The sequence below is a fragment of the Diadema antillarum genome, unplaced genomic scaffold (genome assembly GCF_040938485.1).
Source record: "Diadema antillarum isolate AM-2024a unplaced genomic scaffold, OU_Dant_1.0 seq00000138_RagTag, whole genome shotgun sequence".
NCBI classification, from domain to species: domain Eukaryota; kingdom Metazoa; phylum Echinodermata; class Echinoidea; order Diadematoida; family Diadematidae; genus Diadema; species Diadema antillarum.
The window spans coordinates 431,976-459,874 of NW_027271215.1; the positions used below are offsets into that span (position 1 = coordinate 431,976).

The window sequence follows — 27,899 nt, forward strand, 5'->3', positions numbered from 1 at the left end:
ATATAGCATTGCTATCTTGGTAATGATGGTGATTGTATCAATCCTTAATATAAAATTATAATGTTAATCCTTATCAAAACAGTAATTATAACCATTGTTGTGACAGTGCTAATAATAATCATAGTAATGAAAGCAAGCTGAGATTATCAATTAAAGGAGAGGGGTGAAAATGAATGACAGACTTTAATCAGTAAGATTAGAATTTGTAAGATCGCATCTGCATGCTGATCTATCATTACAGAGGGAGACTAACTACTTAAAATCTTTCATAATAGCACAGTAATAATGATAATGATAATAAAATTCCAGAAATGATCCAAAGAAAATACGTGGTATGGTATATATTCAATGCATGTCTAAACTGACAATGTCATCCAAAGCAGCATTTTAGGCGTCTGGATATCTTCATTGTAGACATGGTATACATTTTAACGATCGGAAGATGTGCATGATCGTCGATGTCGCTGTGTCGAGAGACGGCTGCGTAGTCGAGTAGGCAAAAGGAACAGATAGAAAAGTATCAGGACCTGGCCAGAGAACTTCTCCGCCAGTGGAATATGAGAACTATGATGGTCCATGCTGTAGTCGGAGCACTCGGAACAAGTTACTTGGACGATTTGGGTGTGGAAGACCGAGTGCAAACATTCTATATCAAAAGCAGCATTGCTCGGGACCGCGAGAATCCTCAGAAAAATAATAAGATGCCAATCAGTTTCAGGATGGAACTTGATGTGGTGTTAATCTCCAATAAAGAGACATCACTTGTGATAATAGAGATAATGGTGAATGAAAATGTACATACAGACCAGTAGTTTTTGGTATTGTCATTCATTGTCATACGACCTTTTCTTCAACACGTATACAGGCTCTGATGACAAACCCAAAGCTTTGCCAACCTATATCAAGATTCCATTTTGGCATGTTTTGTTAATCAGTTCGATTCGTATGTTACTTTGGTAAATCATACACAGACAGTAAAATTTTGTTTGTAGATAACACGCAGACATGAGCAAACATGTGGAATTTTGTACAAACATTACCGTAGACAATCTAAAGCAAACACATTGAATAATAGTAATAGAGAAAAGAGAGGAAAAACGTATTTGTATTCAGGGTCTTAATGACATGAAGTAGTCATCAGCAAACACATTATAACAAAATCAATGATAAAAATGTGCATGCAAACACGAAGGATTTAAAATAGAGTTTGCGCATGTTCCCCTTTTAATTATGTCGAGACAATGTTAGTCTCGATAGAAGTGGACTGCAAACAGAACAATATCAAGTGAATAAACAGCAGCAATAAAAGGAAAGACAGGTGGAAAAAAGTAAACACGTTCTGGGCAAAAAAAAACAAACAAACACCAAAACAAAACAAAAAACAAAAACAAAAACAAAATGAAACCGCGACATCATGCGATTCAAGCTGTGAACGATCTCGGGAAATGTTGTGTCTGCAGGAACTCGAGATCTGGTCAGGTCTAGGAAAACAACTTAAAAAAAATGGAATAACACTTGTGCAACGGAGCTTGTGGAAAATTACTATTAAATCTAAAACTGATACATATTAATGCAATAGATTTTTATTGTAAATGAAGCTTTGGAGCTTTTTTTAATGGTGGTGTGAACAACGTGAGGAGAGGTTTGCCGTTCACCAAGTCAATCAACGTGGAGTGGATAATCGTTTTTCACCAGGCATTCAATTGCTAACTATCTTGGAATGAGTCTGCGCCTTTGAATGTTTCTACAACAGATATGGCGCTATACAAATGTTGTGGATCATCATCATCGTCATCATCATCATCATCATCATCATCATCATCATACATTATAATCTCCAATCCTTACCAGGACTATCAACATGGTGAACCGCAAATCTCTCGATCCTCCTGTTGCTTTTGATTGAAATAATAATTATAGTTACCCGTGTATCTTGTGCAGGGTTTTAGCAGGTTGTACTTTGCTGTGATACGGACACACAATCATGTCGACTTTGACAAAACAGGGGCGGATCCAGGAATTCCGTAAAAAAAAAAAAAGGGGGGGGGGGTATTTCTGGTGCCACTGCCAGATTTTATCGGTTGACAAGCAAAGGCTTCAATTTTCTGGTGCCACTAGAATATAAAGGGCAAGCGCCCCTTTCATTTTTCTTTTTTTATGGTTGTACGCATATGTCATCATACACTGTACTAGTCTTCTCATCCAGCAGTGACTACGCAGATACTGAGTACTTTACAAATTCCTAACTTTTGAACGGATTGTCCGATTTTCCCCAAACTTTCACTGATGTGTTCTACTATATTGCTGCATTCACTCAATCCACATGTATATAAAGGTAGACTTGTCCTTTAATGTAGGCAAACTTCTTCACGGGGAGTTTTAACTTCATGAAATTCTACTTGAATAAACTTAGTAAAGGTAAACAAAAAAATTGTACGTGTATCAGCTTTATCAAATAGAACAAAGAATGGCATTGATAATATTAATGGAATAGTAAGATTGATTTTTGTAAGAAGATTTCACAATGTTGACACAAAACAAAACAGTGGTATTAGTATTGTGTCACAACTATACGTACGCGAATTCATAAGATGATGACGTCATCAATCACGAGTCTCCCAGTACAGTAACCTGCCCTTAAAATCTCTCGGTCCTTTTTGTTTTTATGAAAATAAAAAAGAGAAAGTTTAATTTTTCACAAGTCCTTGTGCTATAATATCCTAGCAGTAACACATATCACCGATCACTTCTGAGGAAAATGGCTGTACATGTATTGTTGCTAAGTTTTTTTGACAAAAAATATGAAATGAAATATTTGTGCGTATGTACAAATAAATGAGAGTGTTGTGACGTAATATATACATAACAATAATCATCATATAACATATTATGATCATTATATCGCCCGTGACACCTAAAGTTTGCATAAAATGTGGTTTTAACTAGTAACGCTGATCGGTGAAACAATGTTTTTAGGATATTTATAAACCTTGTGAGTTTACTCTATTTTGCAGTGGGGGATCCAGCGGGGGGCAAACGGGATGCGAGCCACCCCCTATTTTTTCTTAATATAAAAGAAAATCCGAATAAAAAGAGAATTTCACAAAACTTTACTTTTTGAATAAAGTGCACATTTTTTTCGACTTGTTACTGACATAATATGTTAAGGGTAATATTATTCCCCTTGCCTTCTGAAAGAGAGAAGTCAAGTGTTCTTTTGTTATGCGAGAAAAGTGAAAATATGTTGGATTTTCTTTATTCTTCCTTTATATCGTTGTACTCATGTGACATCACAAGCTATAGTAGTCTTCTCATCCAGCCTTGAGTGAGCAGAAACTTCAAAAAATCATAACTTTTGAACGGATTATCCGATTTTCCTCAAACTCTCAATGATGTGCTCTACTAATTATTGCTGCATCCACTCAACCCACATGTCTTAAGGTGAACTTGTCCTTTAAATTCATTGCAGTACAATGATCGAGTGTATATAGGCCAAACTATAACCTTTGTCAAGAGAGCGACATCACATTATTTCGACGCTACATTACGACTCACGCATGTTGTTCGAAAGGAAATATCGATGAATTTAATATTATGAATACATATAGATTAGGATATTATTAACCAATAATTACAACTGTGTGTTGGTCGTGCCAATGCGCCATTTTCCTGAAAATCATGTCTTAACATGTGATACCCATCTGACAGTGTCAGTTTCAATTTATAATGACCTTGTTATACGCCAGAGAGCAGACCGGTGCTTATAGTAGTGAAAAACAAAAACAAAAACATCATGATCTTGCTTTCGATGGTTTTCCCCATCCAACGAAAAATGACTGTCGCGCATGCGTTTGATACATAAACGGAAGACATTAAAGATATAAAGATAGAATAAGAAAGAAAGGGATATTGCGAAACCTATCCTTGGCAAGAAGACCTCTCCACTTTCATTTCATATTTTAAATCCACTTTGATTATTAAACCAGAATGCGCAGATTATTATATCCTGTCAGAGTTAATCGAACGATGTTCCCCATATATTTGGCACCAATCAATAATTTACCAAAACAGAAAATGAACAATATCACAACAACACGCACAAGTGACATTGCATGACTTGAAAAAAAATGATGTTATTTTGGCACTTGTAATAAGACTAAATAGTTTCCATCTCCATTGACACAATCAAATATGAAAAGAAGAAGAAGAAATTATAATCGACCATTTAGTGCAATCTTTCAGGATGTAATGTATGTTGTAACAAGACTCGACACTAACAAGTTGTTTGGTGGCCCGAAAATGAAATTTCTATAAGTATTGATGGCTTTTATAATTTTCAGTTTTGTTTACAACCTAAAGTGATATTAAATAAACTGTATAGCTATATTATTATTCTTAAGTGACTGATTCCTTTTGTATAGGCCTGTTTTAACTTGAATTTATTTGTATATGAAGTGTATATTTCTTTTGTGTATGCAATACTGTATCATTTGACGTTGTTTGTAATTATTTGATCCTGAGTGCATGCGCTGCGTGGTTGGGGAGGGAGGCCTCGAGCCTCGGTGAATACGTGCGTTTTTCTTCCCCGGCAACCCCCGTTAGTACCTATAGAGTCACGACATTCATGTGATATGAGTTTCTGCTTGTATTTTATGTTGAAATGCCAAATAAATAGATGAATAAATGATAATGATAACAATGATGAGAATGATGATAATGATAGAAATGAAATTAACAATAGAAAATAATAACATATGCATGCAATTTAAGGTTCTACTTTAGGGGGGACCGGGGACATTATAGAAATAGATCTCGGACCATCACTTCAATTTTTCAATTCAATTCAAGTTCAATTTATTTGCTCAATTCCACCAAGAAAAACAAATTACAAAAACTGTAATGTTGGGCGAAGACAAAAAAAAAATCAATGATTTGACAATCATAACAGATAGCTGATAAGAGACATACATGAAGTGGAACAGATAGGAGACCTGCTGAGAAGCAATGCTTGTAAATTGCAGAAACTCCTATTTACAAATACAAAACAAATAGCCACCAGGTACACAAGACTGAAAATTTCAGCCTAAAAACTATATGTACAATATATTATATACATGCAGTATGCGGAGATGAAATGATAATTGTGGGGGGGGGGGATGCAGCACACCAACGGATGTTTAAAAAAAAATGTATTTAAACAGAATAATGGATTGAATAATGGGGAAAATTGAACTTGGACTTGGACACACAGTTACAGGGACAAGAGTAAAGAGGGTGAAATAAAGGCAAGTACCTTCGTTATAGAAGTTATGTTTTGGTCGCCCGATCGGCCACCAATGATTTGTGAGTGTGTATATCACTTTTATGTATTTTTTTTTTCTCATCAAGGGGAGGGGATAATAATTTTCCACTTAGCCCTTGATAACTACATGTTATTTGTCATCTACTCTACTTTTGTTTCTACCAGGGTTGCAAGATAGCCGCTATAAGTCTTAACGGCCGAAGTCAGAATATATAACGGCTTAATTTCATTTCCAAATCCCATCTTCAGTTGAATCAGTTATCAAACAGAAGTAGGTTTATCCCTATGTTCAATTAAAACATTTCATAAATATATAGTCTGATAGTGTCATGAAATTCCATATGCATCAATTCAACACTGAATATATCATATGAATAAAGAACGTCGTACGGTACCAATGTGGCGTTTGAAGCCCTTTATTCTATTACCTGACAATTTTCCCATAATTATCAAAGTTTATCATCGTTTTAATATTTTACTGAACTATTTCATTTCTAATTTCAAATGATGCTATTTTATGGTTTCCTTCTGACCACGAAAAAAAATTTTGAACATTAATAAATGATCACTTGAATAAATTGATAAGTAAATAAATAAACAAGTAATCAATAAATGAGTACTTCAATTATACAGTATAAAAAAAAACGCAACAAGATTTCATTTCAAATTTGTGAAGATTGTGTTAACTTTGCATCAAAGTGAGTAGCAACATCTTAAAGCCACATATCTCCTCTTTCCAATTATTATCTTATTCATTCTTACATGGTCAGGTCATGGATGGCTGAGTAATCATTCTTTTTGGACAATGGGCCAAATTGGACTCGGGACCAAGTTTCAGTTTCTGCATTTAACTATGACGTCGATTTTCGTGGAGAAAAGCTGAATGTCTGGGCTGGACTTTGTGGAAACGGTTTGCTCCGAGGGCCCTTCTTCTTTGAAAACAACATGAATGGAAACGGATACTTACAAATTTTAAATTAACATGTGATTCCTGAATTAATGGAAAATTTCCCAGTGCAACAAAGGGGTGTGTTCAGACGCCTATGATGGGCACAGGATGGTGCACCAGCCCATCGACTACAGGTGTAGTTGCAGTAAGAAACAGAAAACAGGCTGAGGCAATTGGAAATCGGGTGATTGCCATGTATCATGATGTGGAGTGGCCACCACGATCTCCGGATCCGACTTGAAACTTTTCTTTGGGGTTATCTCAGGAGCAAAGTGTTCATTACCCCTCCACCTGACATTGCAACTCCGAGACAAAGAATCACTGGTGAGTTTGAAGCTCTACGCCACCAGGCCCCAATGATTCGCATGGCCGTGCGTGAGATGGAGAAAAGAACTACTAAATCTCTGTGTGGAAAGGAATGGTGACCATGTTGAGGGGCATGGGATGTACATTGTTAAACAGAGATATCCGAAAGAAGACAATGGTATAAAGCTGCGATTATTAATTTCCTCATTCCTTTTGTTAAGTTAATTTCTAGTAACGTGCATTGATTCTTGCAGTGTCTAAACTTGGTCCCATGTCCAATTCGACCCATTGTCCAAAAAGAATGATTACTCAGCCATCCGTGACCGTGTATGAATAAATAAGATATCATTGGAAAGAGGAGATAATCATGTGGTTTTAAGATGTTGCTACTTACTTTGGTGTAAAGTTAGCACAATCTTCACAAATTTGAAATTAAATCTTGTTGCGTTTTTTTATACGCATCCACTGTATAAGTGTGTGTGTGTGTGTGTGAGTGATTTGTGTGGCGGGGTGTGTAAAATCGAAGCAAACTATATTCGCACCAAAATGCCTTCAAAGTCCTGTAGAAGGCGGACTCCCCACTTTTCTGCATTGTTTTTCATGCCGCTTCTAACAATTCAGATTCTGGTCGAGCTATTCAGTTTCGCGTGATTGATGGTCACTGCTATAAATAATCTTCCGCGTGATCTTGTTTCTTTCTGTTTAGTCTCGATGAAATTTCTTTACTCAAATGTGTTATTGGCCAACGATCGAGGTACGTGGTTTAGCTTTGACCAATTCATGCAAAGATTTTCAAGGGTAAATATATAGACGAGACGCCTGAAGTGTTGTCTTTCACAACTCACCCATGGTTAGGAATTATTCGCACAATGATCTTCTCAGTGTGGCTTTCTTTGGCCTGCAGTAAACAGGATTTTACCATTATATAAATCGATCACGGACCGAACCAACCCCTCAAAAGAAAAACAAAGCAAATAAAAAAAACACACAAAACAAAACAAAACAGAACAAAACAAAACAAAACAAAACCCTTTTGGTCTTCTCCCTCTCTCTGTCAATTCCACCCCCCCCCCCCCTATGAATAAAAGATACCAAAAAATAAACTTCATGCTTTTTGATTTCCACCTCGGCATTCTTTCCATTGAAGAAGGGACTGAGGGGAATTTAATTGAACCATGATCTCACAAAGCATGAACACTAAGACTAATCTCTACGTGTAAGTGTATGGATTCAGCGAATGTAATACTATAAGAACAAGAAGTGTACACTACGGACTTTGAGGAAAAAAAATCATTCAAAATTTTGAAACCTTTTGTTGATTTGATAAAGACGACAACAATTCACGTGAGATGATGCTAGTGACAATTTTCATTTCATTTCATTTCATTTCAATTCATTTTCATATTTCTCACATATATCACAATAAAGTGTATAGATACGAAAATTATACAAAGCGTAATTTAGATGAGACTTCATCGGAACTACAGAAATTTGATTTGGTATAAACACAAGGTCTGTGTACATGCGAATTAAACTGTGGTCATGATGCGAAAAAATATGATGGGGCGTGCATTTAAAGCATTAGCTTGTACAGCCGCAGGTCCCGTGATAAATCAGAGTAGGAGAAGTTTAAAATGCGGATTTTTTTAAAGGCCAACTATAACTGGGGAAACTGATTAAAACAAACGAAACAAAAAATCCAATCAAATAAGTGCGCTAATTAAAATATAAAGCGAATAAACAAAACACATTTTCATTTTTTATTTTTCCATTTTTATGGCATTGTGAAAGAGCATTTAACTTAACTCATTCAAAAGACAAGATAAACAGATACCGTGCGGTCTGCATAACATTAACAAATAGAATGTTAATAGCACACGTATACTTGTCATGTTATAATAACATTTAAAAAAATGAAAATGTTGAGGAATTCTCCTTTTCTTTGTATTGCTGTCCTAGTTGCATTCTTCTTTTAATATCCAGCGATAACGGCATCAAAATTCCCTAAAATTATACGTTTTGAATCACTGTATTGTCCCATTTATTTTCCTCGAACTCCACTGAGACAGCATTCACTAAACCCACACGCCTCATACACATTTCCTTATTGAATGCAAGCTGCTGATAGGTTTGTTTTCTTTGTCCATTCCGAGGGCCTCGGAGCGAGTACAAGTACGCAGGAGAGGAATAGAATGGGGAAGTTTGGTCCCTAAACACTCCCACCACACGGAGTGCTGAGTGAGTCATGTGATCAAGAAACCAGATCACGAGACCTCGTCGCTGGAGTATGCGATGTACATCGTATGAAAGTCGTACGTGCACCATTCACACACTTTGGCGTGTGGTAAGGAGGTCGTATCCTCAACGCTCAAAAAGGTGGAGTGTGAAGCCGGTACACCAACAAACTGGACTGCCGCCCGCCCTGGCTTGGCCATTTGTCGCCTGAGTGAGGTTCCTCGTCTCCAGAAGTTCACTGAATCGAGCTATAACCGTTGAAGAACCTGGCGAAGTGGTGGACAGCAACCACCAGTGCAGGTGAATATGACACATGTATTAACTATTAAGAAGCTACTTCTTAATTCTTGATACTATTCACATTGATTAAATACTAACTCACCTTCCTGGACTCACGTGTGGTACTACATGTACGCTACGGTCCTACTGCTACTGGTAGCATAATGGGTAGATTTACAAAGTAATACAATACATCAAACGATAGACGATACCTATCGAAAGTGAGTGTTCCTCCGACGCTCCCTCTTTGTCTGCAGTCATCTCATCTATCTATTCCCGACACATGTGAGAAATTCTTTGTTGATGGATGGAGTAGGCCTACATTTACTTTAGAAGTAACTTTAATTCTGAGTTTAGTTGATTCTATACTGACGCAACTGATACGGAACAGAAGCAGAAACAGAAACATTTTCAGTTCAGGCATAAGATGTTGCATGTTTCGTTCATTTGTTTGATTTAGAAATAGAATATCCATATTGTATTGGTGTTAATTTAAAGCTAAAATGTGAAGATTGGGCTATCTGTAATAAGGACAAGTTAGCCTCAATAAACGTGTGGATTGAGAGAATGCTTCAGCATGGTCAGATGACAGTAGAAACCCTACTCAGTAGAACACATCATTGAAAGTTTTTGATTTGATTTAATAATATAATGGTTTATTAGAACAAACATGCAAAGTAGTAGCCCGAAGGCTAAATTGTAATGGATCACATTAAGAAATATATAGATTACATCAAGCAACATACATTATATGAACATTTTAACAGTAACAAATACCAATTACATTAACATAAAAAAATCACAGCATCATATAAAACTTAAATTTCCCTGTAATTAATTCGATACTTCCACATGAAATTCAATAAATATGTTATGCATATCTTCTGTAAAAAAATTCATTAACCATTTACACTTTTGAGGAAAATCAGACAGTCTATTCATATTGTATTTTAATAGTTTAACATATTTTTAAAGTTTTATTGCCACCATTGCTGGATGAGAAGACTGCTCTACTGCTTGTGATGTTACATTTATAGGTAGAATTATATGAACAGGTAAAAAGAAAATTCAACATAACATTGAATTATACAAAGTTCTGTATTTTCATTTTTCTTGCTTTTAAATAATATCGTATATGGACATAGGACTAATGTTATCGTTCAATTTGCCTCTCGAAGGCAGGAGGAATAACATTGCCTTTACATAAGTCAGTTTGGGACCCATCTACCAAGAACCTAATCCACCAAGTGGAAATGGTCCAGAGAAGAGCTGCGCGATTCACTTTAAATCGCTACCATAACACCTCGAGTGTCACCAAAATGCTACAAGAACTTAATTGGACCACTCTGGAACAGCGCAGAGAAAATGACAGGCTAATTATGATGTACAAAATACACAATAATCTCACTCCTCTTTCAGCACAGGACTATATCATCAAACAGGCTACTCAGTTAACGAGAGCCTCGCAACCACACTCCTATCAGGTACCATATTCGAGAACTGAATCGCATCGCCATTCGTTCTTCCCAAGAACTGTAAGGAACTGGAATTCCCTGTCGTCAGAAATTGTTTCAGCGCCATCTGTGGGATCATTTCGAAACCGTCTAACGGTTGATCACAGTGGCTAGTATTTTCGTCAAATTTTCTATGTGCTTGTAAATATCTGTAAATAAATTGTATTATAATGTAAATAGTACCAGTCTGCAAGAATCTTCAGTCTATTGAAGGAGGCAGACTTAATCAGAAGAAGAAGAAGAAGTCGGAGGAATGCATACTCTTAACAAAAATGAAATTTTTTTGAAGTCTACTATCTTTTTATGTCTTCCATTTTCTTTTTACACATGTGACATCACAAATTGTAGTCTTATCATCCAACAGTGACTGCACAAAAACTTAAAAATTTATATCATAACCAGACAACTTTTGAACAGAATGTCCTACAAAAATTTTGCTTATGTGTTCTGATGATATTTGCTGCATTCAGTCAATCCACATATTTAAGGTAAACTTGTCCTTTAATACTACACTACCACAACCAGCTCCTTCACTCACAGTACAACTGTACAGTCAACCCAGAAGTACATCAAAAAAAAGTGGCACACACACAAAAAAAGAAATAGAGATCTTGAAGTGTGCGCGCAGTAAGGTAATGTTTTTTGCTTGTCAGCTAAAGAAAAGTGGAAGGAGAGAGATGAGCTGAGGACCTTTTCTTTTTCTTTTTTGCTTGTTAGCTCATGAAACCCAGAAGTGCCCCCCCCCCACACACACACACACACACTTTTGAAAACCCTCTGTCGGCCCTGATGTCGAGCATTGCTGTACATGTTCCTGATAGTGATGGAGCTGTGAATGTTGGCAGTGAGGAAAGAGGAAGATGTTATAGATTTATAGGATTACGGGTAACTGTCGGAAAATGAAATTGAAAGAAGAAGTACATGTGTATATATGCTGTCAATACATCAGCTTTGTGAGAGAAGGAAATCAGGTCATACGCTAACGGTTAGGCATAGTTTCCAAAGGCCAACAGAAACTGTTGATTTTTGCTGTGAAATGGACACATCAATGCATAGAAAATGTCTGAAATAATGCTGTGATAACACAATTTCAGTTAGGTGACAACTGAAATCTGAAATATTAGCCAAAAAGATATGCTTATAGCATTATGATCCTAATTGCAAGCAAATTCAAAATGGGGGAAGATGAATTTTGAACCCTTCTGAGAACTACATTGTACAACTACACTGTATGTTTCACCTTAAAGTTACTGTAAGCAGTGTTCAAGTTAGTACCGTATCATGGATTAAGCAAACATTTTTGGTAACGGTAGAAAATTGTAATGAAAGCAGAGAAGTGAAGACTTGCAAATAGAATGTTTTCCTCTAATTCTTAGTTTCTGATTTGTATAAAAAAATGTCACTTCTGCAGTCATCTGGTGGAACATCTAGACATGGTATCAAATTGATAGATCAGTTTAAAATATGAGGATACTTCCACTGTTTGGACTAATATTTCATGTTAATATGATAAGTGGTATTTACAGTAGTGTATGATGGATTGGAACTTCACATATGGATCCCCAGAAGATAAGGATATGGTACCAATTATGTGTTTAGGAAAAGGGTGATGTTTGGTGGTGTTCCATCAAGAAAAATGGATACATGTATTCTGCAACCAACTACAAAGTTTATATCATTAATAAGATTGAGTTGAACAGAATTACTTCAATTCACAGGTGTTAAAGAAAATAAGTTGATGAAGAGGGAAAAAAAGTTAGGAAAATATGTACAATGCATGATGGCTAGAAACACACTGCTAAATTTTAAGTGAGTAGGGGAATTTCAAATTCTTTATGTCGCAATACTTTTTACTATTTTGGCGAAATTTGATTTCATAGAGGGTAGTCTTTGCTAGTATTCTAATGTAAAGAAGAGATAGAAACACTTTCGCAGCTGCCATGTGTTACTGTAAAAATGGAAATTTTTGCGGTGTTCAAATTTTCGCGCATTACGCACCACCAATAATTAGCCCGAAAATAAAAGCGCGCTAATTGTTTTGCATGCCATTTGTTTGTGTAGTTGATGTTTTGATTCCGCGGAATGATTCAAAGCGTGCGAAATTCATCTTTCATACCCAGCTGAGCGCGAAAAATTACTCTAGGAAATATCCACTTTTACAGAAAACTGCAAACCATTTTGGCAGCACACCTTTCAGGAATTAAGAAGAGAGGAACTGCAAGGAATGAACAAATGTACATTTGCTGCAGTTTCTCACTGTATGACAAGGGTACGTGCCAAATCTCTCTTGTCAAGACTGTGCTATGTATTTGCTTTTAAATTAACATTAAAGGCAGACTGTATTGTTCAAGCTGATTACTAAACCAAGATGGGGGGGGGGGGGATTATGAGATATGACCTAGCATCTAAGAATATGTGATAGCTTATCAGCAGGCACGTCGGGACAGTCTGCTCTTAGAGATAAAACCCTTCTTTGCTAAAAGTGAAAGACATCTCCAGTGTAAATTAGCTCTCTGCTATAGTTCCATTTTATAATTTAATTTGCTAAACATTCCGATGATGAACATGTCACCTCACCATGATGTTCATGTAGAGTTAAAACTGTCACTTTGTTTCTTGGAAATCAACAACGATATATAGGCTACAACCTCAAGATGCCCAAATCTTAGAAAGACTTGAGAAATCAAAAACTAAATAAATAATCTTTTCTGAAAACATGTCCATGGTTGCATTAACATGGACTGAAAAATCGACTGTCAATCTAATTCCATCTGTGAGAATGCTATACATGTACATTAGAAGATAAAGGCCAGCTAAAAATCGGTTACCACATTAAGAACCCATAAAGCAATCCTACGCCCCCCACATGGTAGACAGTTGTGTCACGTGGGTCATTGGATTATTGCAGTTGACAGTGGGACAAAGTTTACAAGTGTAAACAGTCGAGTTTGATTAACACAGTTGAGCAAACGTCACACATGCGTCACTCTATGCACTTGAGAGATGACTTGATTGGCCTCAGAACATGTGACCACATGTTTGCAGTCCTCTACTACTTCTTCTTTTTGTCATGTTTTACAGAGAGCATGTGATAAACAGGTTTATTTCATATAGTTGACCCTTGTAGGCACACAATTTTTTTGAGTTTATCCGTGCAGTCAACAGTGGACGAAGGTTGACCTTAAAACGAAAAAGAGAAAAGAATGGTGACCAGAGTGAGACTGCCAACTGACTTTGCCTCCTCCTTTCTAAAAAAAAAAAAAAAAAATTAAAAAAAAAAAGAAAAGTACATATATTTTTTTCTTTGCATGTGGCGAGTATTGTATTTGAAGGGAAAGTTTGTGGCTTGATAGAAGTACTAAATAGCTCTTTGTGTATTATGTGTGTGTGTGTGTGTGTGTGTGTGCGCAAATGTTCATATATATGTACTAGGCTTAAACCTGTTCAATTGGGCTCTGTTCAATCAATATCTACCACGGTATTTCAAAATCTATTTTAAAATGCGAAATAATAACCAAAGGGTTCGCTGGAGTTGCAGTCTCAGAACTTACCCAATCGGGGTCAGAATAAACTCGGACTCGCGGACAATTTTGGCCTCGCTTTGATGGCGGGACGAGTTGTCCCTCTGGGTTGTACAGCGTTGTACTATGGGAGCGGCCTGTAGCGCTTCGCGTTCTGGCTGGTCACAGTTATGGTCCGAGTTGATACCAAAGAGTTTTCAAGTTTTCACTTTGATTTACATACTAACATAGCAATGCACATAACTCAACTCACCAGACTCAATGCAAAATCCATTGAATTAACATTTCTTCTTGTTTTGGAAAACCCTCAGGCTTCAGTTATAGAATTGACATAACTCTCAGTGTTTTAAATCTGAATCTAGGTCTATGAATATACATCATACAGTGTAGACAGCGCTGCACACTGGCACTGGTGCGACCGTCCAGACTGGTAAAAATAACTGTCGGACCAGTAACTTTTTCAGGAGGCCTAATGGACAAGTAAAACTGGAAAAACTGGGTACCTTCTGGGGGTGCTGTTTGTTATTCCGAAGGTTCGTTATTCCGAAGTTTCGTTATTCGGAAACACACAAATTCTTTATACCTAGAGGTTCGTTAATCCGAAAATGAAAAAGGGTTCGTTAATCTGAACATTTGTGGCATTATTCAGAAGGTTCGTTAATCCGAAAATGAAATACAAAACTTTAATGGATATCAAAACCTATTTCTAACTCACAGGCTCATAAGCTGCATGTATTGGTATCCAAGTACTTTGATCTTCTGTCTATGTATGCCTTTGTTCAGATTCAAAATTTCAAAGCCTCTGTTCTCTCAGCAAACACTTTACCAGAGTGTGTATTTTCTTCTCATTATTTTGATAGGTCGGGAAAGTCCATTGCCATTGAGTTTATAAATAAATCATGTAAAAGCTTAGAGTCTGCTCATTTCAAAATTTGCCCTTCACAAAAAAAAAATCCATGTCTTGTGACTTTGTGTTGGTTTTGCAATGCATAGTCACATTGGAGATGATGAATAACTGGGGGGGGGGGGGGCACCACCAACGCAGCATAATTCATAAACTAATTCCAAAAGGACCTTGACACATTGAATGGCAAATAATACCAAGACGAAGTGTTTAACTTTGTGTGAAGTAGCTTCCTGGTTGTGCATTGCCTCAGCATTCTATTTGCTCATACAACCAGACACTGACTTTACCCTGTGAGAGAAGAGAGAGGAGAGGGGGGAAAAAAAGGGAGGGGGGGGGGGGTGGGGGAAGAAGTGAGATTGTTATATTGATTGTAGCTCTGAAAGCACTCAGATGTCCACCATTTTTTTCCCTCTCTCTCTCTCTCTGTAATGTTTTAAATGAGATAGCTTTTTGGACCCACTCACTTCGAAGTAACAAAAAGCGCAGGCCATGCCATGCTCCAACTACACGTACACACATTGAGCATTTCACATTTGTGCCTATCTCAGCACTCCGTCTACACACATCCTTGAGATAAACAGATATGTTAACAGCGCATAGAGACTTCAGTGTAACATGCGCTATATAAGCAGAATGTATTATTATTATTATTATGTCAGCATGTGATCTATATTTTTCGAAGGAGCCTCAAATCAGTTTGTGTCAGTAGCTGTCCATTTAGGTCCATGACACTGCTGCCATCAGCGGATACTTGTGCCACTTCCTCTCCAACATTTCCAGGTTGCATGGCTCGACAGGTTGGTTCCATCTGAAAGAATTATCCCTCATTCTTTATATAGATACACAGATCTCCTGTTCCACTGAGGGACACTCATTCATTTGAAAGTTGCAATACAGTCATCCTTAATGGGTTGTCAAAGTTGTGATGACAACATTTTGGTAATTGTAATGTTGGTGTTCGAATTGAAGCAAAACATTTTTCATGCAACTACGTGTAAAATCACATACACAGGGCAATGTAATGTATTTGTGACTCGAATTGCACATCCAAAAGTGAGTGGGTCCACAAGATGATCCAAAGTTGGAAACATGTGGGTACTTTAAACTAGAGTTAATGGCCTCACTCTGTTTACAAGATAGGGCAAAAAGCATGTTCACAGATAAAATAACTTTGCTTCAAAGTTGATATTTTAACAAGTTCCGATCTTATTCTTGTGCTACAATGTAATTCTGGAAAAAATGCATGTAAATTAATATTTACCAGTTGACAAATCACCTATATGGAAAGGATTAATGTTCTCAACTGAAGGAATCCTGTGGATGTTAATTGTATTGTTATTAAAATCAACAGATATGTTGTTTTACAGTTAATAATAAAAACAAAAGGCAGGAATGCATAAATACCCAGCAGTGCTTTGCAATGTTGATTTATGCCTGTTAAGCAAACATAGGTACACTTTAAATATTTGTGATCATGTTCAGTGCATATGTGTGTGTGTTTGTCATATGCATAATGAAATGTCAGTTTCTCATGCTTGGCTTATATGTATTACCAAGTTCCTGACTGGACACAACAGTTCAATAGATTTTCCTGTGGTCTTGTGTATGTAAACTTACATGAGGTTGACAATAACAAAGTGAATGAAAATGTGTCAAATGAGCTGTCCCTTGCACCTTTGAAGTTAGACCAAGAAGCTGCGAGCTTGCCCACAATCAAGTCATAACAACAAATTTGTGAAATACATTTCCCTATAGATTTAAAAAAAAAAACTGTAGCAAGCGAACAAATGCTGTACAGAAATTTATCTGCTTTCATGCAACAAGAAATTAGCTTGAAAATTGAAGCATGTGAATTTGTTAAAACCATTGAGAAATATGAAACACTATTCAATGTTTTGTTTTTGTGGATTTAAAATCACGTAAATTTCATCTTACATGGTTGAGTGCAAAAATCGCTTGCATGAAAATGTTCACCTTTATAGTATTAAAGCACAAGTTGTAGTTTGTCAGAAATCTTACTTTCTGGCCCAATACAAGCAATTTATGTAATTCTTAGCAATTTTTGAAATTGCGTACCCAAGCAGGAATCCAATTTACAGTACCCCAGTAATGAAGGAAGTAGGTCCTACTTACCGTATTTTCCATCATGTAAGCCGCACCTTATTTTTAGGTCCTCAGTGGGAGGAAAAAAAAAAACACCTCAGGTCAGAGATAGTCACCTTTATGAAAGTCCATGCAAATTTCTGACCCCTTCAGATTCATTCTTTGTCAAAGGCTTACCATATTTGCAGGTGAGTAATTGCTGGTATGAATTATGGTATTCGCTTTCGTTCTTTCTACTTTTGTACTTGAGCACATGCTTTAGTAATACCAGGCTGCAGTGCCATCAAAGCAGAGGCTGTGATAGAGATATCACTGGCACATATCTGCTTGAAAATGCTGAATTTTTTATGAGCAAATTACACTGAAATGATGATATTGAAATAGTTTGCTTGTTTAAACATATAACTGCAAGAATTGTGAATGGAGGTATTGCCATATGAATATTGGATAATTACATGGAATGCTCAGGTTTTAGACTGATTTTTCCAATACCTGTGTTTAAGCCACACCCCCTTTTTCTGCATTAACACAATTAAAAAAAAAGAAAGTGCTGCTTACTTGTCTGCAAATATGGTATGCAGAAACTAAACTGAGAAATTTAAGTCTATCTGTGTTGTTTTCTTTTCCCAGTAATGTTAACCTAAGACAATGCTGCACACTGACACTGGTTTGACGGTCCCTGACCAGTTAAAATCACTCTTGGACCAGTAACTTTTTCAGGAATGGACCAGTAAAAAAAAAGAAAAACTGGATACCTACTGGTCCAGCAGACAAGTCAGACCAGTAGAAAAAAATGGGTTAATGTGTAGCCCTGCCTATTAAAGAGACATGTGACTGTCACACTATGCCAAGTTCAAAAAAATTTTATGAGTGAGATTTTCATGACTCAGCATCTCGGCGCGCACGCATGTGCATAAGCGAGGGAGCGAAGCGACTGAACGAGGGGAGGTGATGAGGGGGGGGGGGGGGTGTCCGCCCTCCCACGGTATAGGGAGCTTGTTCAATCTTTATGGTGCAAGCTGGTGCATACTTAAGTGACTATTTTTTACTTATTTTGAAAGACAAAAGGGAAATATGCCTTCAATTGCAACTCTCACTTTAATCCTTTAAGCTATGCTCCCAAAGCGTGAGAAAAATGGATGTCATGCGTGAGATCGTGAGACAGACCCTAAATGCTTGAGTCTCACCCACAATGCGTGAGACTTGGTAGCTCTGCACAATGTGAGTCTCATAAAAGGTTGTACAGGTATTGTGATCAAGATTCCACCATTGATAATAACTAGTCATTTGGGTGTTGGTTCAATACCTACCAAGAACTCATTGAGCAAAATCTTTATAGGCTTCAGTTGATTTGATTCTTGTTTAAATGTTTGTCTCAATTGTGCACTTTCTCTTTAATCCTCAATATCATTAAAACAAAATTTAGCAAAGAAACAACATAATAGAATTCTCAGTTTTCACTCTAGATGAGGTTACAATTATTAATTACGGTAGGTATTCGCAGTAAGCAGTTTATACTATAGGCTTTGTCATTTTGGGGATTTAAAAGAATGGAGTATTGTGCCTACACCTGTACCAAGAACTCATTGAGCAAAATCTTTATAGGCTTTAGTTGATTTGACTCTTGTTTAAATGTTTTTCTCAATTGTGCACTTTCTCTTTAATCTTATCATTAAAACAAAATTTAGCAAAGAAACAACATAATAGAATTCTCAATTTTCACTCTAGATGAGGTTGCAGTTATAAATTAGGTATTCACAGTAAGCAGTTTATACCAGAGGCTTTGTCATTTTTTAGATTTACAAGAATGGAGTATTGTGATAGGCACACAATTGTTAATGCAACACTTAACTCTTAGTTGTCACTTATATTGAGGTATAAAAACTTTATTACTCTGCAACTACACAGAAACCAAAACCACACTTGCATTTCATCCTACTAACTGAAATTTTGCCAAGGGCATTTGCATCTTTGTGTTGATGCCCTTGATTTGTCTCACGTGAGAAGTCTGTAAAAGCTTGAAGTTAGAATTTTTATGTATTAATCAGTGACTCAACAAACTATTAAAATCTAAAAACATCACATTCATGTCTGCTTAGATATACAACGTGAAGATTAGATCTCAAGAAAAATAGGAATGAAGCAATTAATGTGCAATTTCCGTAACGTACAAGTTGGAGAGAAGCAGACAAGCAATGGTACACATTTCATCAAAATTGGACAAAAAGTAGGAAGTAAAAGAATTTTAAGGTGTCTCATTTGTATGCCAAGTACATGCAATCAGAAACCATCACTTCATAACTCTCCCATTAGTTTGCCCACAAAATGTGATTAAAGGAAACCAAAACCCAAAGAGCAATATGGATTGAGTGAAAGCAGTAACATTAGTAGAACACATTGATGAAAGTTTGAGGAAAGTCGGACAATCAATGCAAAAGTTATTAATTATTAGAGTTTTGGTGTTGTAATCACTGGATAAGAAGACTGCGAGAGTCCATGACATCATGTGTGGAAAACAATATAAAGAAAATATAAAGAGAATTCCACAAAAAATTCATTTTTTTGCAAAAATAACACATTCCATCAACTTGATAGACATATGTTAAGGGTAGTCATTATTCCCCCCTGCTTTCTGAAAGCGGTTAGTCAAGTGCTCTTTCAAGAAAACTGAAAGCATGTTGAATTTTCTCTATATTTTCTTTATATTGTTATCCATACATGATGTCATATACTGAAGTAGTCTCCTTATCCAGTCATTGCAACACCAAAAACTGTAAAAATTCATAACTTTTGCATTGATTGTTCGATTTTCCTCAAACTTTCACTGATGTGTTCTTCTAATGTTGCTGCTTTCAGTCAATCCACATTTCTCATTGGGTTTTGGTTTCCTTTAAGACAATAATTTTTAATATTTTATTTTACACCTGCAAGGGAATTTTCTGTCCTCCTGAATTAACTTTTGCTATTGCTAGATATAAGGTATGTACAAATTTGCCAGATAATTAGAAGACCACAATAATTTCCTTGATAATCACAAGACCACAATAATTTGCTTCATAGTTATATATTAATAAAAGACCACAATAATTTGATATGAAGTATACTTCTTTTACACATTGACTTAATGTCAAACTGTAGCACAGGTTTGCTTAACGTGCAATGGGAGACTTGTGAGAGAATGACATCATCACTGGGAGCTGCCAATTTCAGTATGCGCTCATAACATACATATCTGATTTGTAAAACATGGGAACTTTTAATTTCATGACTTCATTTCATGTCCAATTTTGATGAAATCTCTACCATACCATATGACTTTAAATATGCTTTACATTTTCACTGTAAGGTGCATTACGAGACATGCAACTCTGAAGAATAGTATTTTTACAGTGTGCCTCAAAAATCAAATGTAATGTGAAACTGATTTGTTTATTGATAATCTCATGAAAGCTCACTTCCTTGGTTATAAAACACACTTTTTAATTAGTCAGATATCGTCACTGTTTGCCAAGTTTCAGTTCTAGTTCATTTGAATTTTTGTTAAATTTGCTGTTTAAGTAAATTTTTGTTAAAGTTAGAAGCAAAATTCTGAAGGTTTTCGTGGAGAATGCTGTGGCCTGACTTATTGGGAATAATTTGACATTTTATATACACATTATTTTGTGTGCTCATTATGATTATGATTATGATTAAAGTTCAAGTGAATCCTTCCCCTGACTTCTGAGAGAAAACAAGTGCAAAGCATGTCAAACCCTTATAACAAGTGGAAACATCTCTCTTTCTTTCCATCTTCAGGTATGAAGTTCATGCTACTCCTGGCAGTTTTGCTGCCAGCAACATTTGGTGTGCCCTATGGACCAAATGAAGACGTAAGTTATTCTTGAAACTATTCACATTTAGCATCTTTAAAGTTGGGTTAGTGTTGCAGTGTTTTTAAAAGAAGAATTGACCCTGGTGGGAAAGTGATTTTTTTTTTTTTCAGGAAGCTACGTAACTAATGCAAGTTTGCAACTGAGCAAATTGAATTTCATTTTATAGGCACCAGGACGTTCATGTAAGAGCTTTCAAAGTCTCAATACTGTCCTGATTTTATATAACTGTGGAAATATTTACTCCAAGTTTCTTACCCAGGGCATGTTAAGGATGTAAAGTTGTTGGGTGTGAGATGATTCATGCAGAAAGCATTCAGACTTGGATTTGTGGGTTAACAAGTCATGCCATCAAAACTACCAAAGCTAGAGAAAGACATGTTCTTTGTTTAAAGACCCAAGTGATTTCAGTGTTTGTTATCTTCATGGTACAACAGCATTGAGTAGTACTGTGCAATCGATATCATATTTCTGGGAGCAAAATGTGGCTATCTTTAGCTGGTCACATGTCGTGTATTAAAGATTTATCAACATTCTAATAATCAAAACTTATTAGTCCAAAATATTTACACTGTCATTTTCTGGTTTTGAACCTTTGCCCAGGAAGGTGCAAGAGGCGTGATGCTCGCTGTTTCTGTGTTTTTTGTATTTTTCCTTTTGAGGAACAATCTTTTCAGGGTCAAATTCACTTTGATTGCCATTCAATCTATTAAATGTAATGACTCCAGTGAAATTAATGATGATGATAAAAGTTTCATTAAAGCCAGACCAAAACTATTCAAAAGTTGCAGTAAAGTAAAGTTTCACCTGGAGACTCAGTGATATCGGTTGCAACCACATCATGCAAATCAGATTCCTAGAGCAGTGATGACATCGCCTCAAACCTGTCCCATTTGTTTTTACTGCAAAAAAAAAAATGTGTTTTTGTTGTATAATGTCAACAGCAGTCGTCTCCATTTAAGTAATTGTTTCTTTTATCTAGTGTTGACAAAGGAACTATCTAGTGTTGACAAAGGAAATTTAGTAGATATTTCATGGAGATGTCTGAGGTGATCTTATCACTTTATCTTATTTTCATCAGTTGTAACTAGTGCCAATATGACTGTTTTCCAGAAATATCTAAAACTTTACTTTTCCTCACATTTGTACTTTGTGTGTATGTGTGTGTGTGTGTGTGTGTGTGTGTGTGTGCTTGTGTGGTTTCAAACTTTGCCATGATGGTAGAGTATGGCAGTGAAATACAGGGGAAACTCGGTATAACGAACACTGTTATAACGAGATATCGGTTATAACGAGGAAATTTTCCCGGTCCCAAATTTCCTTCCACACAAGCCTATGTAAAATGCTACTCTTATAGCGAGATCGGCTATAACGAAATAACTGCTATAACGAGATAAATTTTGTTACTTCCAAACAAAGAAAAACATAGTCAATCAAACCTGCTATAGCGAGGTAAAGCAAAATGCCTTCGGTAAAGCTTTATTTCGCCTGTGCTATCATCTTCCGATATTGTAAAGCTTGATGCGCCAAAAACTGTCCTGTACACACATAATCATTTTCTTCAGTGCACCCCAGCTAGCACTGCATGTTTTACGTGTAAGTGTGTGTGTGCGCGCACACTGATACTGTACATGCAGAAAATGTGGTGGGACGGCCATATGTATACATGACATCATCATGACGTTTAGCAGGTGTGAGGCAATCTGATGCTGTGATTGGCCTTCTACGTAGGGAATTCCCCATCTTCACACACACGCAGTCATAATGTACATACAGAATGTGTCACTTACACACATAGCATTGTGCAGACCATATTCAAGCTTTCCACACAACACACACCCATACGATAACCACATACCAATCCACAGACGATCTTGATACAATCGCAAGCTACAGTGTATATAAATTTATAGATTCAAACATCTACAATCAATAAGAAACACATTCTTGATATTGGATTTCCTTGGCGAAAAACATCTTCTTACCCATTAAGGTGAGTAAATACCTCACACATTAATATCAAGTTATCAGTATTGATTGAAATATGATGGGTAGTCCCACATGTGCAAATTAATGTCTTTATGTTATGCCTTCTTTTATGCCTACTGATATAACGAGATATCGGCTATAACGAGGAAAATGACTCGGTCCCGACCATCTCGTTATATCGAGTTTCCACTGTAAATGGAGGGTACTTTGAATTCAGCAGCATTGCACTAGTGCTTCATCTTCCTGTATGCATTTTACTGGTAACATTATCAGATTATATACCGTTCATGAGTTTTGTTCAAATTTCATTCATTCTTAATATGTATTTTAGGGATGATTTGAATCAAGGTCAGTAGACATAGCATGAAAATCGCTCTATTCTTAGAAAAATATCCTAATTTGTTTGATTTCAAACTTTGTTCCCTTTGCATTGCAGGTGCACGTGCTGAAACATGCAGGCATCAGTGAAGCAGAACTGTCTCCACAACATGTTGAGAGTGTGATTTGTCCTGATGGAAGTTCTGAATGTCCAGATGGCAACACTTGCTGCAAACTTTCTACCGGGCAGTGGGGATGTTGTCCTTTGCCAAACGCTGTGTGTTGCAGTGATGGTCTTCACTGCTGCCCCAGTGGCTACACATGTGACACATCAGCTGGAACCTGTACAAGAGGAAATGATGTCATGACTTGGTATGAAAAGACTCCTTCAAGAGAAGTTGGAGTAGAGGTTGTATGTCCTGGTGGAACAGCACAATGTCCAACTGGCAACACTTGCTGCAGGCTTTCCACTGGGCAATGGGGATGCTGTCCATTGCCAAATGCAGTCTGCTGTAGCGATGGACTCCACTGCTGTCCAAGTGGATATACTTGTGTAGTTTCCACAGGAACTTGCACAAGAGGCAATGAAGTCATCTCTTGGATTGAGAAATCTGTTGCAAATCCAATAAAGGTTGAGAGTGTGATTTGTCCTGATGGAAGTTCTGAATGTCCAGACGGCAACACTTGCTGCAAACTTTCTACTGGGCAGTGGGGATGTTGTCCTTTGCCAAACGCTGTGTGTTGTAGTGATGATCTTCACTGCTGCCCCAGTGGTTACACATGTGACACATCAGCTGGAACATGTACCAGAGGAAATGATGTCTTGACTTGGTATGAAAAGACTCCTTCAAGAGAAGTTGGAGTAGAGGTTGTATGTCCTGGTGGAACAGCACAATGTCCAACTGGCAACACTTGCTGCAGGCTTTCCACTGGACAATGGGGATGCTGTCCATTACCAAATGCAGTCTGCTGTAGTGATGGCCTTCATTGCTGTCCCAGTGGATATACTTGTGTAGTTTCCACAGGAACTTGCACAAGAGGCAATGAAGTTATCTCTTGGACTGACAAATCTGTTGCAAATCCAATAATGGTTGAGAGTGTGATTTGTCCTGATGGAAGTTCTGAATGTCCAGATGGCAACACTTGCTGCAGGCTTTCTACCGGGCAGTGGGGATGTTGTCCATTGCCAAATGCTGTGTGTTGTAGTGATGGTCTTCACTGCTGTCCCAATGGTTACACATGTGATACATCAGCTGGAACCTGTACAAGAGGTAATGACATATTGGCTTGGTTTGAAAAGACTCCTTCAAGAGAAGTTGGAGTAGAGGTTGTATGTCCTGGTGGAACAGCACAATGTCCAACTGGCAACACTTGCTGCAGGCTTTCCACTGGACAATGGGGATGCTGTCCATTACCAAATGCAGTCTGCTGTAGTGATGGCCTTCATTGCTGTCCCAGTGGATATACTTGTGTAGTTTCCACAGGAACTTGCACAAGAGGCAATGAAGTTATCTCTTGGACTGACAAATCTGTTGCAAATCCAATAATGGTTGAGAGTGTGATTTGTCCTGATGGAAGTTCAGAATGTCCAGATGGCAACACTTGCTGCAGGCTTTCTACCGGGCAGTGGGGATGTTGTCCATTGCCAAATGCTGTGTGTTGTAGTGATGGTCTTCACTGCTGTCCCAATGGTTACACATGTGATACATCAGCTGGAACCTGTACAAGAGGTAATGACATATTGGCTTGGTTTGAAAAGACTCCTTCAAGAGAAGTTGGAGTAGAGGTTGTATGTCCTGGTGGAACAGCACAATGTCCAACTGGCAACACTTGCTGCAGGCTTTCCACTGGGCAGTGGGGATGCTGTCCATTGCCAAATGCAGTCTGCTGTAGTGATGGCCTCCACTGCTGTCCCAGCGGCTACACTTGTGTAGTTTCCACAGGAACTTGCACAAGAGGAAATGAAGTCATATCTTGGATTGAGAAATCTGTTGCAAATCCAATAAAGGTTGAGAGTGTGATTTGTCCTGATGGAAGTTCAGAATGTCCAGATGGTAACACTTGCTGCAAACTTTCTACTGGGCAGTGGGGATGTTGTCCTTTGCCAAATGCAGTCTGTTGCAGTGATGGTCTTCACTGCTGTCCCAATGGTTACACATGTGACACATCAGCTGGAACATGTACCAGAGGAAATGATGTCATGACTTGGTATGAAAAGACTCCTTCAAGAGAAGTTGGAGTAGAGGTTGTATGTCCTGGTGGAACAGCACAATGTCCAACTGGCAACACTTGCTGCAGGCTTTCCACTGGGCAATGGGGATGCTGTCCATTGCCAAATGCAGTCTGCTGTAGCGATGGACTCCACTGTTGTCCCAGTGGATACACTTGTGTAGTTTCCACAGGAACTTGCACAAGAGGCAATGAAGTTATCTCTTGGTCTGAGAAGTCTGTTGCAAATCCAATAAAGGTTGAGAGTGTGATTTGTCCTGATGGAAGTTCTGAATGTCCAGATGGTAACACTTGCTGCAAACTTTCTACCGGGCAGTGGGGATGTTGTCCTTTGCCAAACGCTGTGTGTTGTAGTGATGGTCTTCACTGCTGTCCCAATGGTTACACATGTGATACATCAGCTGGAACCTGTACAAGAGGTAATGACATATTGACTTGGTTTGAAAAGACTCCTTCAAGAGAAGTTGGAGTAGAGGTTGTATGTCCTGGTGGAACAGCACAATGTCCAACTGGCAACACTTGCTGCAGGCTTTCCACTGGACAATGGGGATGCTGTCCATTACCAAATGCAGTCTGCTGTAGTGATGGCCTTCATTGCTGTCCCAGTGGATATACTTGTGTAGTTTCCACAGGAACTTGCACAAGAGGCAATGAAGTTATCTCTTGGACTGACAAATCTGTTGCAAATCCAATAAAGGTTGAGAGTGTGATTTGTCCTGATGGAAGTTCAGAATGTCCAGATGGCAACACTTGCTGCAGGCTTTCTACCGGGCAGTGGGGATGTTGTCCATTGCCAAATGCTGTGTGTTGTAGTGATGGTCTTCACTGCTGTCCCAATGGTTACACATGTGATACATCAGCTGGAACCTGTACAAGAGGTAATGACATATTGGCTTGGTTTGAAAAGACTCCTTCAAGAGAAGTTGGAGTAGAGGTTGTATGTCCTGGTGGAACAGCACAATGTCCAACTGGCAACACTTGCTGCAGGCTTTCCACTGGGCAGTGGGGATGCTGTCCATTGCCAAATGCAGTCTGCTGTAGTGATGGCCTCCACTGCTGTCCCAGCGGCTACACTTGTGTAGTTTCCACAGGAACTTGCACAAGAGGAAATGAAGTCATATCTTGGATTGAGAAATCTGTTGCAAATCCAATAAAGGTTGAGAGTGTGATTTGTCCTGATGGAAGTTCAGAATGTCCAGATGGTAACACTTGCTGCAAACTTTCTACTGGGCAGTGGGGATGTTGTCCTTTGCCAAATGCAGTCTGTTGCAGTGATGGTCTTCACTGCTGTCCCAATGGTTACACATGTGACACATCAGCTGGAACATGTACCAGAGGAAATGATGTCATGACTTGGTATGAAAAGACTCCTTCAAGAGAAGTTGGAGTAGAGGTTGTATGTCCTGGTGGAACAGCACAATGTCCAACTGGCAACACTTGCTGCAGGCTTTCCACTGGGCAGTGGGGATGCTGTCCATTGCCAAATGCAGTCTGCTGTAGCGATGGACTCCACTGTTGTCCAGTGGATACACTTGTGTAGTTTCCACAGGAACTTGCACAAGAGGCAATGAAGTTATCTCTTGGTCTGAGAAGTCTGTTGCAAATCCAATAAAGGTTGAGAGTGTGATTTGTCCTGATGGAAGTTCTGAATGTCCAGATGGTAACACTTGCTGCAAACTTTCTACCGGGCAGTGGGGATGTTGTCCTTTGCCAAACGCTGTGTGTTGTAGTGATGGTCTTCACTGCTGTCCCAATGGTTACACATGTGATACATCAGCTGGAACCTGTACAAGAGGTAATGACATATTGACTTGGTTTGAAAAGACTCCTTCAAGAGAAGTTGGAGTAGAGGTTGTATGTCCTGGTGGAACAGCACAATGTCCAACTGGCAACACTTGCTGCAGGCTTTCCACTGGACAATGGGGATGCTGTCCATTACCAAATGCAGTCTGCTGTAGTGATGGCCTTCATTGCTGTCCCAGTGGATATACTTGTGTAGTTTCCACAGGAACTTGCACAAGAGGCAATGAAGTTATCTCTTGGACTGACAAATCTGTTGCAAATCCAATAATGGTTGAGAGTGTGATTTGTCCTGATGGAAGTTCAGAATGTCCAGATGGCAACACTTGCTGCAGGCTTTCTACCGGGCAGTGGGGATGTTGTCCATTGCCAAATGCTGTGTGTTGTAGTGATGGTCTTCACTGCTGTCCCAATGGTTACACATGTGATACATCAGCTGGAACCTGTACAAGAGGTAATGACATATTGGCTTGGTTGAAAAGACTCCTTCAAGAGAAGTTGGAGTAGGGGTTGTATGTCCTGGTGAACAGCACAATGTCCAACTGGCAACACTTGCTGCAGGCTTTCCACTGGGCAGT

General features: G+C 38.0%; 1 protein-coding gene across 1 annotated transcript; it reads left to right on the forward strand.

Moving 5' to 3' along the window:
* The first annotated feature begins 8,880 nt into the window (after positions 1-8,880).
* LOC139727649 (uncharacterized) lies at positions 8,881-27,197 on the forward strand. The gene is made up of 3 exons (XM_071638629.1): positions 8,881-9,092; positions 20,912-20,985; positions 23,411-27,197. The coding sequence occupies exons 2-3, from the start codon at positions 20,914-20,916 to the stop codon at positions 27,059-27,061; spliced, it is 3,723 nt and encodes a 1,240-aa protein (XP_071494730.1). The 5' UTR covers positions 8,881-9,092; positions 20,912-20,913; the 3' UTR covers positions 27,062-27,197.
* The last annotated feature ends 702 nt before the right edge of the window (positions 27,198-27,899 follow it).

What these genes read in the sequence shown, in the direction of transcription:
- LOC139727649 (XM_071638629.1), top strand. Translation starts at nt 20,914, where the DNA reads ATGAAGTTCATGCTACTCCTGGCAGTTTTGCTGCCAGCAACATTTGGT. An exon ending in CCTATGGACCAAATGAAGAC is followed by an intron (nt 20,986 to 23,410) that starts GTAAGTTATTCT and finishes TTTGCATTGCAG; the next exon opens with GTGCACGTGCTGAAACATGC.